General features: G+C 45.1%; 1 protein-coding gene across 2 annotated transcripts in view; it reads right to left on the bottom strand.

The window, feature by feature from the left end:
* The window catches only part of LOC124619401 (ATP-binding cassette sub-family G member 4-like), a 448704-nt gene that overhangs the window by 40183 nt on the left and 390824 nt on the right, over window positions 1-17697 (bottom strand). The window contains exon 1 of one of the 2 annotated variants that reach the window (XM_047145756.1): window positions 3350-4323. The exons of the other annotated variant lie outside the window; for it this stretch is intronic. Coding sequence (XP_047001712.1) covers window positions 3350-3507 — 158 coding nt within the window. The 5' untranslated portion in view covers window positions 3508-4323. Of the gene's footprint in view, window positions 1-3349; window positions 4324-17697 lie in introns of those variants that run through there. 2 annotated transcript variants of the gene reach the window in all.

Consider the following 17697-nt stretch of genomic DNA (forward strand, 5'->3'; position numbering starts at 1 on the left):
TTGACTCGGTTCCACCTATTAATAGTAACTTCAGACTTCTCGCAGATGATGCAGTTATCTGCAGCGAAACTGTGCAAATATTTAGTCACACCTTGATAAGATTTGAAAGTGCTGCAAAGATTCGCAACTTGCTTTAAATGTTCAAAAATTCAAAATTATGCACTTCACAAAACGAAAACAGATAGTATCCTATGAATATACTATAAGTGGGTGACAGATGGAATCTGTAAACTTACACAAATACCTTGGTGTAACGCTTAGTAGGAACATGAAACGGAAATATCACATAGTCTCAGTCGTCGTTAAAAGAGGTAGCAGGCTTCCTTTTATTGGTAGAATAATAGGAAAAAACAATCAGCCTGTAAAGGAGATTGCTTACAAATCACTCGTGCGACCCATCCTAGAATATTGCTCAAGGGTGTGGGACCCATATCAAATAGGATTGGCAAGGGGTATACATAACGTATACAGAAAAAGGCAGCACGAATGGTGAAAAGTCTGGTTGGCTCATGGGAGAGCGTCGCAGAGATGCTGAAAAACGTAAAGTGGGAGACACCTGAAGATAGAAGCAAACGGAAGAGTCTCACTTACATGTCGAAATAATAGAACTGGTAGACTCTTAACGGAAACCATCCTGAGAAAGTCTACTATCAAAGTTTCAAGAACCCACTTTAAATGATGACTCTAGGAACATATTATAATACCCTACATTTCGCTCCCGTAGAGTTCGTGGGGGCAAGGTTAGACTGATTACAGCAAGCAGAAACATTTCATTTTTCCCACGCTCCATATGTAAATACAAAGGGAAAAGATCCAATAACTGGTGTAGTGAGACGTACCCCCTGCCATATGCTTCATAATTGTACTCAGAATGTAGATGTAGATGCAGATATAGATGTAAGCGCGTGCACTAGTGCTGATTTGTCGTTTCCTCGGTCGCAGTGGCACAGGCGGGAAATGGTTACTCCTGAGCATGAACTGTTTTGTGTTCTGCTGTTTGCTAAGAGTGAATTTGTAATTCCAGTTCAAAGTGCTTTTTGTTTAAAGTTTAACTGTTATCTTCCATGTGGTAAAAACACCTGCCGATGATTACAGTCAATTCGAAACGCCTGGATGTGCATGTAAAGCGAAAAGGACGGGATGACCTAAAATAAGAAGTCTACTCGGAGTGCAAGTGTTGCTTTTCAGTTGACAAAGATGACAGTGTGAAAGGTTTTAAGGAAATGTGTACACATACATCCATAGCGGTTACAGTTGGTTCGTGCTTTGAACCCAGGTGACTGTTACGTACTTTACAACTTTGTAGGTGAAGTGTTGCATTAGGAAGATGACTTTGTTGATCGTCTGGTGTTCAGTGAAGAGGCAAGGTAGGGTGGTTGGTTGCTTTGGGGGAAAGGGACCAAACAGCGAGGTCATCGGTCCCATCGGATTAGGGAAGGATGGGGAAAGAAATCGGCCATGCTCTTTCAAAGGAACCGTACCGGTATTTATCTGAATCAATTTAGGGAAATCACGGAAAACCTAAATCAGGATGTCCGGACGCGGGTTTGAACTGTCGTCATCGTGAATGCGAGTACAGTGTGCTAACCAATGCGCCACCTCGCTCGGTCAGTGATGAGGCAACTTTTCATCTTAGTGGGGATGTAAATACCTATAATATTATATCTGGGTGTCAGAACAGCCTCATCAAACTGTACGATATCAAACAGAGTCCCCAAAATTAAACGCTTTCTTCGCTGTGTACCGACGTCAAGTGCGCTGATGCTACTGTAAAAGGAGTTGCTTATCTGGATACGTTACAAGAATGGCTCTTTCTCCAATTATAAGTTGTGCTGGAAAATTTCCTTTGGCAACAAGATGGAGTGCCTCCCCATTGGCAACTGTTTCCACGAGTGTGGTTTAACGTCAAAGTCCCTAATCGTTCGACTGCCCGCAATGCTCTTTTGCGCTGGCCTCCACGCTCGCCTCACCTCACGGCACACGATCTTTTTCTTTGGGTTTTTATGAAAGATCGTGTCAACGTTCTGCCAATACCTAAAGATTTGCCAGAATTGAGACCGGAACTTAAGAGGCTATTCCTTCCATTACTCTGAACTTGTTAATCAAACAACCAGTAACAACTCCTCTACAGAGACCTTGAGGGGTTAACACCCATATAAAAGGGAGTCAAATACTAGGGTACACAAGTTCTCAACAGCCATTCGCTACCGAGTGGCCGCCATCGTTTTATAAGGTTCTTCATATGTCTGTGAAAATAAACGCCGCAAGGCTACACAGCGGAGTACATTTTGGAGGAATTACTTTAATTCTGTATTTGGCAGAACATCTCTATCTTGAACAGTTTGAGACTATATGAAAAACAAAAGCAGTATGGGCAACGGGAATCGATACATAGACCTCTCTCTTATGAAACTAAGCGCTTACTCACTTGGCTATGCGCGTCTTGAATTATACCGCCCATACAACGTAGGGTTCTATATATGCATGCTTAAAATTTTCAATCTCAGTTTTGTCGACAACGGTCCTGTTTACAAATGTTTAAGTCCTAGTCATGCCCCACACACCCCGTGAAAATGAATCAAATCACTGAAGGGAAGATTGTGCCGTCCCCTTGTTAGTAAAATACAGTCGGCAGAAATGGGATTTTTAAAGAGTGTTAGAGGATGTACGACGATGGATAGGATGCGAAATGAAGATATCAGGGAAGAATTAAATGTAGAATAAGTACATAATAAAATATTAAATAACAGACAGAAATGGACCAATCTCTTACAAAGAAGAGGTTCTCAAATGCGGAAATTCCAAATGTCTTGGCCAGAACTGAGGGACTGGAATGATTTCATATTACTCCTGAACAATGTTGGCCATTACCCCAGACAAAAATTAATATCTGCATATGTGCCATCTGTCATTCACTACTCGTAAGATTTGGGTGGATAGTTTTCCGGGCAAATATTCTGTGCGGCAGAAGAGGTCCCAATTGGGAATATTTGGGAGGGGATTTCCAGTTCTAACATTTGGCTGATGACTAAAGGAAACCTCCCGCAAACCATGATCGGAACTGGTAGACTGAACTTCCTTTTAATTTATCTGTGAGGCAACGCTGTCCCTTGTGTCAGACAAAAATCAAAAAGTATGTGAGCGAGGTCTGTGGGTGGGTTTTGCGTCCGTATTTGACCAGTTGTACATGTAGATCGAGCAGAACAAATTACACTGCGATCTTGCGTGCAATCGAGAGACAGGTAGATAGATAGATAGACTGATAAAAGAGAGAGAGACAGGTAGAGGGAAAGAGAGAGATAAGAGGGGCCGCTACACCTGGGAGACGTCCATGAGATGATGAGCGAACCTGATTCGGTAGACATCGGAGGGCCACCGACTGGAGACAGCGCTGGCCAGGAGCTCTGCTTGGCTGAGAACGCTGCTGACGGAGGAGCAGCACGTGGATGGGGTACGGTGCACCGGCGCCGTCAGAACGCTCTCCAGGCTCACGAACCTACCACGCATTTTGGCGACGAGTTCGACGGGCACAAAACAGTCTTGCTGCGTCGTCGTTACCTGCCCCTCAATATACCAGTCCCACCAGAGACCTCCACTCACCAAATACCAGTTTTTCCCCCACCAAATTCACTGCGCCGATTGTTGAGATGTATTTAACAGGGTGGATCAAACAGAACCACACCGATGAAGTTCGGAAGCCCAAACTAACGACTGCGTTATGGGGAAGTTGACTGGTTCACCAGTCCACTGTTTATCCCTAGTTCATGCACTTACATAGGTTCGTTTTCAACCACCAGTCAAGACTGTTGGAAACATTTCGAAACAGAAGCCTTTCCATTACACTGCGCAAAGTTTAGCAACACACAATGCCTGGCCTGTTGCCGTTTCTTGTTAGAAACTACTAACATGATTTTACTGGATTTTGGAAACACATCTCAATAGGCACTTGCTAGTTTTCAGTGGAACAATATCAGCAGCTTGTTTCAGCTGTCTGACCCACTTTCATTCTTTTCTCCCCTGCGAGGCAGTCTACTATTGGAACAGGTATCGACGCTCACACTGCAGGATATATGTACCCTGTTATGAAAGAGAACTGTCACTAATCCTGACTTATCCTCCCGCGATTTGTACACGGTAAACTAAAATAGCAATATTCTCGATAAATCACCAACAACCGCTGGTTCGCCACTGCGGACGTTCAAAGCGGAACCGCAGAGATAGAGGCGAAACGTGTGACTGTCAAGAGCTGACCGAACAGTACGAAGCACCACAGAGAGTGGTTGTTCTCGTCGCGGCAACACGTCCAGCGCGAGGTCTGCGGATGGAGGTGGAGCAGTGGTTACCGCCGCGCCGGGCCTCAGACTGCGGCTACAGCTGGGCGCACTCGCCGCCCCGACAACGGGGTCATGCTCTTAATGATTGGCGCGCCGCCTGCCGGACCAACTCCCACGGCCATTGCCGGCCAGACAGACCGGAGTACAGAGAGCGGCGCGTCAGCACACGTGTGCGCCATTGCCCGCTACCGTTGAAACAAGTTTCCGCTTCGCGAGCGGAAGTAATAGCGTCGTACTAAATGTGCACGGTAATTTCACCCGATGTGTAACAAACACAACATTGTCAAGGATGTATTATGACTGCGTGACTTACTGAAGCAATTAAACGTAATGTAGCGGAGGGTTCGATTTTGGGTCCGGCGTTATCGGCACGCATGAGACACTATGATTAATGATGAGTTCCAAAACGCAGCACATATAAATAGCTTTTCTGGCGATCATACTTAGTGGTATATTGGTGACAGGAAGGTAGGGTCTAGTGTTTCAGATAGCCCTTGGGCTAGCGACTATTTGGATGCCCAGCAATGGCTTGGTTCAAATGGCTCTGAGCACTATGCGACTTAACTTCTGAGGTCATCAGTCGCCTAGAACTTAGAACTACTTAAACCTAACTAACCTAAGGACATCACACACATCCATGCCCGAGGCAGGATTCGAATCTGCGACCGTAGCGGTCGCTCGGCTCCAGGCTGCAGCGCCTAGAACCGCACGTCCACTCCGGCCGGCTGATGCCCAGCACACAGATGGTCTTACTGTAATTATTCTACAGCATGGGGTCAAAGTTTGAATATTATGCACTTCCTCCAGCAAAGCCGGCCGCTGTGGCCGAGCGGTTCTAGGCGCTTCAGTTCGGAACCGCGCTGCTGCTACTGTCGCAGGTTCGAATCCTGCCTCGGGTATGGATGTGTGTGATGTCCTTAGGTTAGTTAGGTTTAAGTAGTTCTAAGTGTAGGAGACTGATGACCTCAGATGTTAAGTCCCATAGTGCTTAGAGCCGTTCGAACCTCCAGCAAAGGCAAATGGAATAAATCGTTCGGTTCTTTTGTATTATATGTGGTCTATGGGGCGGCGTAAGAAGCTTATGAGGGCATCGTTTAGTTCATGGGCGGTTCTTGAGAAAACCGAAAAAAATGTTATTTTTTTCTTTTTTTGTGTGTCACAAAACCGGGCCGCAAAATTGAAGATAGTTATGAGCAGCACATGGCTAAAATTTTTACGATATATTCCTAAAGTCCTGACCTCAAACAATGTTGAAAATTGTCGTGATGTCTTTGTCCGTTTCCGAGGCACTGAGATTCCAAGTTACCTTACTTGTACAAACAAAATATGCGCGTAAACTACGGTGTGAGGCGAAACATACACTACTGGCCATTAAAATTGCTACACCACGAAGATGACATGCTACAGACGCGAAATTTAACCGACAGGAAGAAGATGCTTTCATATACAAATGATTAGCTTTTCAGAGCATTCACACAAGGTTGGCGCCGGTGGCGACACCTACAACGTGCTGACATGAGGAAAGGTTCCTACCGATTTCTCATACATAAACAGCAGTTGACCGGCGTTGCCTGGTGAAACGTTGTTGTGATGCCTCGTGTAAGGAAGAGAAATGCGTACATCACGTTATCGACTTTGATAAAGGTCGGATTGTAGCCTATCGTGATTGCGGTTTATCGTATCGCGACATTGTTGCTCGCGGATGTCGAGATCCAATGACTGCTAGCAAAATATGGAATTAGTGGGTTCAGGAGGGTAATACGGAACGCCGTGCTGGATCCCAATGGCCTCGTATCACTAGCAGTCGAGATAATAGGCACCTTATCCGCATGACTGAAACGGATCGTGCAGCTACGTCTCGATCCCTGAGTCAACAGATGGGGACGTTTGCAAGACAACAACCATCTGCCAGACAATTCGACGACGTTTGCAGCAGCATGGCTGCGGTTAGCCTTGACGCTGCATCACAGCCAGGAGCGCCTGCGATGGTGTACTCAACGACGAACCTGGGTGCACGAATGACGAAACGTCATTTTTTCGGATGAATCCAGGTTCTGTTTACAGCTTCACGGTGGTCGCATCCGTGTTTGGCGACATCGCGGTGAACGCACATTGGTAGCGTGTATTCGTCATCGCCATACTGGCGTATCACCCGGCGTGAAGGTATGGGGTACCATTGCTTACACGTCTCGGTCACCTCTTGTTCGCATTGACGGCACTTTGAACAGTGAACGTTACATTTCAGATGGCTCTACCCTTCATTCGATCCCTGCGAAACCCTACATTTCAGCAGGATAATGCACGACCGCAGGTCCTTTACGGGCCTTTCTGGAATCAGAAAATGTTCGACTGCTGCCCTGGCCAGCACATTCTCCAGATCTCTTACCAACTGTAAACGTCTGGTCAATGGTGGCCGAGCAACTGGCTCGTCACAATACGCCAGTCACTACTCTTGAAGAACTGAGGTATTGTGTTGAAGCTGCATGGGCAGCTGTACCTGTGCACGCCATCCAAGCTCTGTTTGACTCATTGCCCAGGCGCATCAAGGCCGTTATTACGGCCAGAGGTGGTTGTTCTGGGTACTGATTTCTCAGGATCTATGCAGCCAAATAGCGTGGAAATGTAATCACATGTCAGTTCTAGCATAATATATTTGCCCAATGAATACCCGTTTATCATCTGCATTTATTCTTGGTGTAGCAATTTCAATGGCCAGTAGTGTAGTTTATAAGTGACGTAGCACGGAGAAAGATGGTGCAAAGTGTCTCCGTTATCATTATAATGGATCTGAGATCCGCTATGTTGTAATACTGAAGCAAATGCAAAATTTGTCTGCAGTTTTACTGACCAATAAAGTTCATTTCATATGGGTGACATACCCCGCTGTAGCAGGGAAAAGAAAGGAACCAGCGAAAAAATGCTGCTTTCGAAGCTCACAAATGGCCAATATGCTCCTATTTATTAAAACATGCTCACTGAAAAGTAGGGTACCAGCTGCTTTATTCTATTCATACCTTTCTCAGCACCTTAAAAATTTTTTCCGAATGTTTTAGCATGCGAACATATCCGCGCTTTTTTATGCTGAGAGAGTAGGCGAGCGTGGAAGTGAGTAAGAGACGGAGAAGTAGTAAATACAGGAAGATAGTAGACAGTGGTTGCGGTACACAAAAAGCGAAGCAGATAATGGCATCGTGAGAGAAAGAGAAGCACACAGTGCCAGTCCAACGTGGTTGACGTTAACAAAATTCAAGGAGACAGCACCAGTGGAGGATGAATAAAGGCAAGGAGAAAGTGGAAGTGGATGGGAGCCAGTGATAATGAGAAAGAGAGTCAATGACAACGCCGAAGAGATAGTGACAGTGAGCAAAGAATGAATAAGATTGTAACAGTAAGAGAGATCAAGAGAGAGACAGGGACACATCTACATCAACATCTACATTTATATTCCGCAAGCCACCCAACGGTGTGTGGCGTAGGGCACTTTACGTGCCACTGTCATTACATCCTTTTCCTGTTCCACTCGCGTGTGGTTCGCGGGAAGAACGACTGCCGGAAAGCCTCCGTGCGCGCTCGAATCTCTCTAATTTTACATTCGTGACCTCCTCGGGAGGTATACTTAGGGGGAAGCAATATATTCGATACCTCATCCAGAAACGCACCCTCTCGAAACCTGGACAGCAAGAGCGCCTCTCTTGAAGAGTCTGCCACTTGAGTTTGCTAAACATCTCCGTAACGCTTACCAAATAACCCTGTGACGAAACGCGCCGCTCTTCTTTTGATCTTCTCTGTCTCCTCTGTCAACCTGACCTGATACGGATCCCACACTGATGAGCAATACTCAAGTATAGGCCGAACGAGTGTTTTGTAAGCCACCTCATTTGTTGATGGACTACATTTTCTAAGGACTCTCCCAATGAATCTCAACCTGGTACCCGCCTTACCAACAATTAATTTTTTATTATCATTCCACTTCAAATCGCTCCGTACGCATACTCCCAGATATTTTACAGAACTAAGTGCTACCAGTGTTTGTTCCGCTATCATATAATCATACAATAAAGGATCCTTCTTTCTATGTATTCGCAATACATTACATTTGTCTATGTTAAGGATCAGTTGCCACTCCCTGCACCGAGTGCCTATCCGCTGCAGATCTTCCTGCATTTCGCTGCAATTTTCTAATGCTGCAACTTCTCTGTATACTACAGCATCATCCGCGAAAAGCCTCATGGAACTTCCGACACTATCTACTAGGTCATTTATATATATTGTGAAAAGCAATGGTCCCATAACACTCCCCTGTGCTACGCCAGAGGTTACTTTAACGTCTGTAGACGTCTCTCCATTGAGAATAACGTGCTGTGTTCTGTTTTCTAAAAACAGTGAGAGGAGACAGCATTAGTAGGACAGAACGAAAGACACGCAGGCTGTGAGACAGAGGATGGTGACATAGAGACACAAACACATAATGTCTATGTGTTGAGCTGAATGAGTGAGTAAGAATGGTCAAGTAGACAGGATGCGTATGAGCGACTTATAGCGATGGACTAGTAGGTCTGAACGAGTTACAATAAGGGGAGCTGGTGGAAATGATAGTGAGCTGCATATTGCCGGCCGGAGTGGCCGATCGGTTCTAGGCGCTTCAGTCCGGAACCGCGCTGTTGCTACGATTGCAGGTTCGAATCCTACCTCGGGCATGGATGTGTGTGATGTCCTTAGGTTAGTTAGGTTTAAGTAGTTCCAAGTTCTAGGGGACTGATGACCTCAGATGTTAAGTCCCATAGTGCTCAGAGCCATTTGAACCGTTTGAGCTGCATATTAAAAACATCGCGAATGTGTTCGCACGCCACAATTTTTATGAAAATTTTTAGATTGGCGGAGAAAGGTAGAGTGAGGCAGCTGGTACCCCACTTTTCAGTGAGAGTTTTTTAAAACAGTAGCATCTTAGCTTTTCTGTGCTCTGGTAGGGGCATTTTTCCACTGGTGTCTGTATGACTCACTGAAGCAATCGGATACCGTGTCCGGCAGGGTTCGAGTCTGAGTCCACTGTTATTTCTGATATACATAAATGATCTTGCAGTTGCATTGTCAGAAGATTAAAACTTTCTCCATTTAACGGGTGATAGAAGTAAAGAAATAAAAAGTAGTATCTGAGAAGGCAACTACCAAAATGTTTCTAAATGACAGCAAATAATCATTAAATTATGAAAAGGCTCAACAGCTGCAACTCAGTACTTCTCATAGAACTGCACAAACTACAAAAATACCTTCTCAAAGAATGAATCTTTCACCTCTGTAGAGAAGTGTGCACTTCTTTTGAAACTTCCTGGCAGATGACACCTGTTTACCGGATTGTGAAAGGCAAGATTGCTAGTTTGACTCCCAGTCCGATACACAATTTTAATCCATCAGGAAATTTCAAAACAGCAGCACTCAACTGCTTCTTATTTTAGTGCGTAGCCACTCCGAATGTTGGACATCATCACAGCTATACCACTTTTGCTTGTGTGTGAAGTCCACGTCCGTAAGTTTAAAATTTTATTCGTGGCTGTCAATCAGCAGCTGTGAAGCACGTTTTAAGAATAGAAATAATCAGTCGTCAGCTGTACAAATTTTTATTACATTAACTTCTTGACTAGTTTCTTCTACCACCCAGTCCTCTTTCACCGGGTATCTTTCCTTGCAGAATGTTCTGTAGCAGTTTAGAACTGTTTCCATGCCTCATTTCATGGACGATATATTGTATTATCTGTATTTTAAAGGATTTAGGTATTCTTTTTCTTTCTTCATTTTGCGGAAAATGTCGTTGTTAGTAATTTTATCTGTTCACACACGGTATTGTATGTATTGTATTGTATGTTAACCGGGGACCTAGAAACGACGGAGAGGCTCCGTCCCCGCCGCAGCCGCAGTGGTCCACTACCCCACGACGACTACCGCAGTCCACTTCACCCTCCACCGCCTCACACCGAACCCAGGGTTATTGTGCGGTTCAGCCCCCGGTGGACTCCCCAGGGAACGTCTCACACCAGACGAGTGTAACCCCTATGTTTGCGTGGTAAAGTAATGGTGGTGTACGCGTACGTGGAGAACTTGTTTGCGCAGCAATCGCCGACATAGTGTAACTGAAGCGGAATAAGAGGAACCAGCCCGCATTCGCCTAGGCAGATGGAAAACCGCCTAAAAACCATCCACAGACTGGCTGGTTCACCGGACCTCGACACAAGTCCGCCGGGCGGATTCGTGCCGGAGACTAGGCGCTCCTTCCCGCCCGGATTACACACGGTACTCTTAACATTCTCCTGTATAGCCACGTATCAAATGCCTCAAGTCGTTGTCCCACCGTCACCGACAAAGTAAAGGTCTGATCTCCATAGAAAACAATGGGAAATATGTAGGAGAGCAGAAACGTTGATTTTGTTTCGCTTGAGAGGTGATAACTCTTGAACACAGTAGTCATTTTACAAAACGCGGCCCTGGCTTTCTCTATACGGACTTTTTCATGTGAGTTACGCCATTAGTTGTTAATGTTAGTTCCCAGATATAGAGGGTGTTTCAAACCTCGACGATAAAACTTCAGGAACTGGTTCCTCATATAACAAGAAGATAAAATTGTAGTACACATTTACTCTAAAATGCGTACCTTAAGAGTTATGACCACTTGTTCAATAAAGAAGATGTGTGATTGACAGTAGCGGAGATAAACAAGCCCATACTTCTTACAGTATATACACTCCTGGAAATGGAAAAAAGAACACATTGACACCGGTGTGTCAGACCCACCATACTTGCTCCGGACACTGCGAGAGGGCTGTACAAGCAATGATCACACGCACGGCACAGCGGACACACCAGGAACCGCGGTGTTGGCCGTCGAATGGCGCTAGCTGCGCAGCATTTGTGCACCGCCGCCGTCAGTGTCAGCCAGTTTGCCGTGGCATACGGAGCTCCATCGCAGTCTTTAACACTGGTAGCATGCCGCGACAGCGTGGACGTGAACCGTATGTGCAGCTGACGGACTTTGAGCGAGGGCGTATAGTGGGCATGCGGGAGGCCGGGTGGACGTACCGCCGAATTGCTCAACACGTGGGGCGTGAGGTCTCCACAGTACATCGATGTTGTCGCCAGTGGTCGGCGGAAGGTGCGCGTGCCCGTCGACCTGGGACCGGACCGCAGCGACGCACGGATGCACGCCAAGACCGTAGGATCCTACGCAGTGCCGTAGGGGACCGCACCGCCACTTCCCAGCAAATTAGGGACACTGTTGCTCCTGGGGTATCGGCGAGGACCATTCGCAACCGTCTCCATGAAGCTGGGCTACGGTCCCGCACACCGTTAGGCCGTCTTCCGCTCACGCCCCAACATCGTGCAGCCCGCCTCCAGCGGTGTCGCGACAGGCGTGAATGGAGGGACGAATGGAGACGTGTCGTCTTCAGCGATGAGAGTCGCTTCTGCCTTGGTGCCAATGATGGTCGTATGCGTGTTTGGCGCCGTGCAGGTGAGCGCCACAATCAGGACTGCATACGACCGAGGCACACAGGGCCAACACCCGGCATCATGGTGTGGGGAGCGATCTCCTACACTGGCCGTACACCACTGGTGATCGTCGAGGGGACACTGAATAGTGCACGGTACATCCAAACCGTCATCGAACCCATCGTTCTACCATTCCTAGACCGGCAAGGGAACTTGCTGTTCCAACAGGACAATGCACGTCCGCATGTATCCCGTGCCACCCAACGTGCTCTAGAAGGTGTAAGTCAACTACGCTGGCCAGCAAGATCTCCGGATCTGTCCCCCATTGAGCATGTTTGGGACTGGATGAAGCGTCGTCTCACGCGGTCTGCACGTCCATCACGAACGCTGGTCCAACTGAGGCGCCAGGTGGAAATGGCATGGCAAGCCGTTCCAAAGGACTACATCCAGCATCTCTACGATCGTCTCCATGGGAGAATAGCAGCCTGCATTGCTGCGAAAGGTGGATATACACTGTACTAGTGCCGACATTGTGCATGCTCTGTTGCCTGTGTCTATGTGCCTGTGGTTCTGTCAGTGTGATCATGTGATGTATCTGACCCCAGGAATGTGTCAATAAAGTTTCCCCTTCCTGGGACAATGAATTCACGGTGTTCTTATTTCAATTTCCAGGAGTGTATTTTACAACCTACATTTACTGGACTTCTTGTTTCTGTCCACACTACCTCCTCCCAAAACACAGAATGCAAAAAGCTTGTAGTAGAAGATATTTGCTTCACTGTATCGTTGATGAAGAGGTGCTCATAGCTCGTAACTTACGCATTTTAGAGGCCATGTTTACTAGACTTTTTTCTTCTTGTTATATAAGGAATCCATTCCTGAAATTGTGCCGTCAAGTTTTGAAGCAAACTGAGTGTATCTGTTTACATTTTCAATATGTTTACCATTGATGTTTAAATAACAGTTTGATATGTCTTTATTGCTGATGACTACTAATTTTGTTTTATTTAGGTTGATTTAGAGTCCACAATGCTCTCTACATTCGTCAACTCTGGATACAAGGTAATGAAGACCATTTACGCTGTCAGCAAGCAATGAAGTATCTTCAGGGTGGTCGATATTGTTCAGCTTCTCTTTTTTTCAGGACGATTCCTTCTTTGACATTTTCAAGGGCTTATTTGACGATGTATTCCAATAATGATTAAATATCATTGATGACAAAATGCCGTCTTGTCTCACTCATCGATATACTGAACCTTTAACGTGTCAGATTTCTTATTTTCTACTACCAGAACAGCATATTGATTCCAATATTATTGTGATCCAGCGGTTATTGCCATGTATCCTACCATTTTTTTCCACCTCGACCATCTTGTAATGTACTCTATCAAATGTTTTTGATAATCAATAAAACAGTTGCGGAGTGAATAATTCACCCTGCAGTTTCGCTACAAAGCTCCGTGGGCAAAAGTTGTTTAAAGCCAACCTGTATGGCTAGCTTGTAAAGAAAAACATTGACAGAATCTTGAACGCGGTGGTCTCGCGGTTCTAGGCGCGCAGTCCGGAACCGCGCGACTGCTACGGTCGCAGGTTCGAATCCTGCCTCGGGTATGGATGTGTGTGATGTCCTTAGGTTAGTTTGGTTTAAGTAGTTCTAAGTTCTAGGGGACTGATGACCACAGCTGTTAAGTCCCATAGTGCTCAGAGCCAGCCAGAATCTTGAATTTCAGGTACACGCCTATCGCGCAAGAGGATGTCGGAGAACACGCCACAGCAGACATTTCAACTGCCGACTAGGGGAACATCCAGCGGCGCGCCGGAGCTGCAGAAGGAAATCTTACGACCCCGGAAGAATACGGTATCGTTCTATCCGGTATCTCAATAGCTCACAGATGTTCAAATGTCAAAACGGATCGCCAGTCTATTAGCTCAAGAATATCAGCAACAAAGCATTTAGAATGAATGACAACCTATGATCACGCTACAACTTCATTTTGTCCTCTTTGTTCGGTGTTTCCTCTGTTCCAGCACTACTTCATACGGTCGGTAAGCTGTTGCTTTTGTTCTCACGTCCATGCCCTTCCGGTCTTTGTAGTTTTTCTTCACAAATTTGTATTCTGTCTGGAAGCAGGTTCCGTTCTAATATAAAGTCTTGAATCTTTCAAGCTCTCCGAGCTTCTTTATACACGTTGCGGTGATTTTATTTTTGGAGATGTAATCTAATATTCGTTTGTATTTCTATTCTTCTCCATTTTGAACAAATACCCAAAAAAATATCCTCCTCTTTCTGACGGCTACCGAGGTGCTGTCGGCATTCTGGTAGACTTCTTTTTGCTCCAAAGTTTCCAGCCGGCCTCCGTGTAGACTGCACACATGACTTTTAGTGGTATTCTCCTTTCCAAGCTCTCCAACTCTCTAGCTTGTGCTTCATTGAGAGGCATTTACTGGCGTACATGCATTTTATTTTGTCCGCAGTATTATAGTATCTTAGTTTTGTAATCCAGGATATGCACTTTTTGATGCAAACATTTCTTACTCAGCACATATGCTATCTCCATTTTTGATATCCGATCGCTTATTGCAGCTTTTCTAGACCATTTTCTTCTGTAGTCTGACCGAGGTACTTCAATTAATCTGGCCAAACTCTGTTTTAAAGAATTTCGATCCTTGTTTGTCATTCATCATGGATTTCGTCTTTTCTACGGAGCCACTCAGCTCTGTTCTGCTGGCCCTCCCTTCTAGGAGGTTTATGTGAATGACGACATTATCTTACATTCACTACATCAAGTGCGGATTTTGTCCAAATGCACTGACACGGAACCCCTTGAGTACGATAGCGCAAGTTCAATCATTTGAAAATGTTGTGTTAACAATTATTATGACAGGAAATATATTAGCTGATAGTGAATCACCATGTGCATCAGGAGAGCGACAGAAAATGAGTGTCCGGGAGGTGCACAGATCAACCTTCTATGGGATATGTCTATTACACTTCACAAAATGGACATCGTCGACATTCAAGAAGTGTTCAAAACAAACCAGTAACTTGCACTATGAACATAGAATGAAAAATGGTACTCCACTATGATCGCAAAGGTTCGCAACATTGCGATCGAAAGCGAACTTTTTGGGCGTTACAAACCATGCAGGACGCTCAGCTAGGTACCCACTCTTAAAGAATGCATATAGGATCATATTGGTGTAACAGGGTAATGAGAACTGATGGAATGTGATGGCATGCAACTAAATTCAAACAGTCTGTGGTGGAGCTTATCGTGAAACTTGCTATCCTTTAAGTCGTGGCTGCAGATAATGCGATATTTTTTATAAGCACGGAAAAAAAACATCGAGAGACTGAATTTGTCCAGTAGTTCCAGGTGGTATGAATTGCAATGTCACACACTTTTCAGGAGGGCTCGGTTGCTCTAAGCGTGCGTGATTTTTATTTGCAGACCAGGAATCAATCAAAGGCAAGTTATTTTGACTAGCCATTGGGCAAAATCAGTGCTCATATCATAGTTATAGTTCTCTTACGCCCATTTTCCCACTCTTGCTTGCTGTTATGTAAATATTTCCTACTGCCTTTGCCGGCCGGTGTGGCCGAGCGGCTCTAGGCGCTACAGTCTAGAACCGCGCGACCGCTACGTCGCAGGTTCGAATCCTGCCTCGGGCATGGATGTGTGTGATGTCATTAGGTTAGTTAGGTTTAAGTAGTTCTAAGTTCTAGGGGACTGATGACCTCAGATGTTAAGTCCCATAGTGCTCAGAGCCATTTGAACCTACTGCCTTTGCAAGATCACGCACACGAAAAAGAATCGTAGGGGACAGAACACCTTCAACTTCTCGCAGCACAGTGGATAACTTTCCATCCAATTTACCATCCAAGTACATAACTGAATAAGAATGCGCTAAGACATTGATGTTAGTTGATCTTGATACAACTGTCTTGGTACCTCTAATTTCCAGGTTTTCTTTCATGTGCTTTTTCTCTTCAAATCCTGATTGACCGGCGTTGAAAACAAGTTCCTTGCTGAACGATAGGGTAAGTTTGTTTATCTCATCTACAAATTTTCGGACCTATTTCGCAGTTTACTATTCATCATCAAGTTGACACTTTACGTCTTCTTCCTCACTTCTCGAAATTCTTTGGGTTTCTTTGTGATGAAATGTCAACTTCTGCAACTGTTGTTTTAGATATAATGCAACGTTTGCTTTGTTTATCGTTGCCATTGCTCTACATTGTATTAACACTATTAGCATGAGTTACTCGTCGACTAAGCAGTTCAACCACGATCCGCAGTCTCATGCTGTGCTCACCATTGGATACTTCCAGTCCCACTCACTGTTGGCATTAACAGTCAATATTCTGGTTGCATGGTATTCAACTTGTGGGACGTCGAATGCCGTAAATATCATTGTCCTTTTGCGTCCTCGCAGTCAAGGAGTTCCTTGTGACACTCTCAGACGATCTGTGCCTGATTGAAGGACTGACAGTTGAACGTGAGCATAATTAAAAGTAATGCAAAGGTCGTAAACAGGTGAAAAGTCATACATCAGTTGGCTACACGATGGGCGCTCTATCACTGGAACTAACTAAAATCTTCATGTAGCTAAGAGTCTCTTTCAGGAGCGATTTAAGATGGAGCGAACGCTTAAATTTAACCATGGGGAAGTAGATATCAGACTCAGATTCACTGGACAAACCAGAAGATGGTCAATTTACGCACAAAGAGATTGCTTAAAAAACCCTTTTTCGACCAGCTTCTGTTTTGTTAGCTCGATGATGATGATGATTCGTTTGTTGGGCGCTCAACTGCGTAGTTATCAGCGCCCGTACAAATTCTCAGCCTTTGCTGAGTCCAATCTCGCCACTTTCATGAATGATGATGAAATAATGAGGACAACACAAACACCCAGTCATCTCGAGGCAGGTGAAAATCCCTGACCCCGCCGTGAATCGAACCCGGGACCCTGTGCTCTGGAAGCGAGAACGCGACCGCGAGACCACGAGCTGCGGACTGTTAGCTTGAGAGTGACACGGAAGTGGTCAACGAACTGCAGTGAAGAATTTTGTAAGAGAAACGTTGTAGACTGCGGAGAGAGTTACGAAATTCCCAGAGCTCGTATTCCAAAATGACCCAAGCCACAGCAGTATACCACTAAACGGGTAAAATGGTCACGCAGTCCCAGTCGCAAGCTGTCAGTCTAAGAGCTTCCAGATGCAACAAAAATTTGATTTTCAGTGTTTCATATAATTATTGACCGAACGTAAAAATTTAAAATGCTGTCATAAGCCACTCATTAAGAGGTATAATCTTAACTGTAATGTTGATCATAATAAGTCAAGTATTATAGTTAGAAACAGTGTATAGAGGTTGTCCCAGAAGGAATGATCAGTATTCAGAGATGTGATAGGAACGATCATCCGAAGCAAAAAATCCTAGTAAAATGTGTACCTTAAGAGCTGCGAACACGTGTTCATGTTTACTACTCTGAAACACGTCTTTTTTACTGGACAAGTGTTCATGGCTCCCAGGGTATACATTTTAGAGCCGATGTTTACTGGACATTTTGCTTCGAATGATCGTTCCTGTCATATTCCTGAATACTGACCATTCCTCCTGGGATATCCTGTGTGTCCTGAGACAGTGTAACTTATGGCGCAAATAACTGACTTCGAATAAACTTTATACTTAATTTAAAACCTTTTCAGAACTTTTGTGGATCATAACCCCGCGCCCCTAAATTAAAAACCTTTTCAGAATTTTTGTTGGTATTACACCCCCCCCCCCCCCCCCCAAGCAAATATCTCTTACAAAATTTTCGCTGTTCATGCAGTAAAACTTCAACGTGATGCACGACATTTTAATTTATTACTTCTTTATTG

Source organism: Schistocerca americana, chromosome 6, assembly GCF_021461395.2.
Source record: "Schistocerca americana isolate TAMUIC-IGC-003095 chromosome 6, iqSchAmer2.1, whole genome shotgun sequence".
NCBI lineage: Eukaryota > Metazoa > Arthropoda > Insecta > Orthoptera > Acrididae > Schistocerca > Schistocerca americana.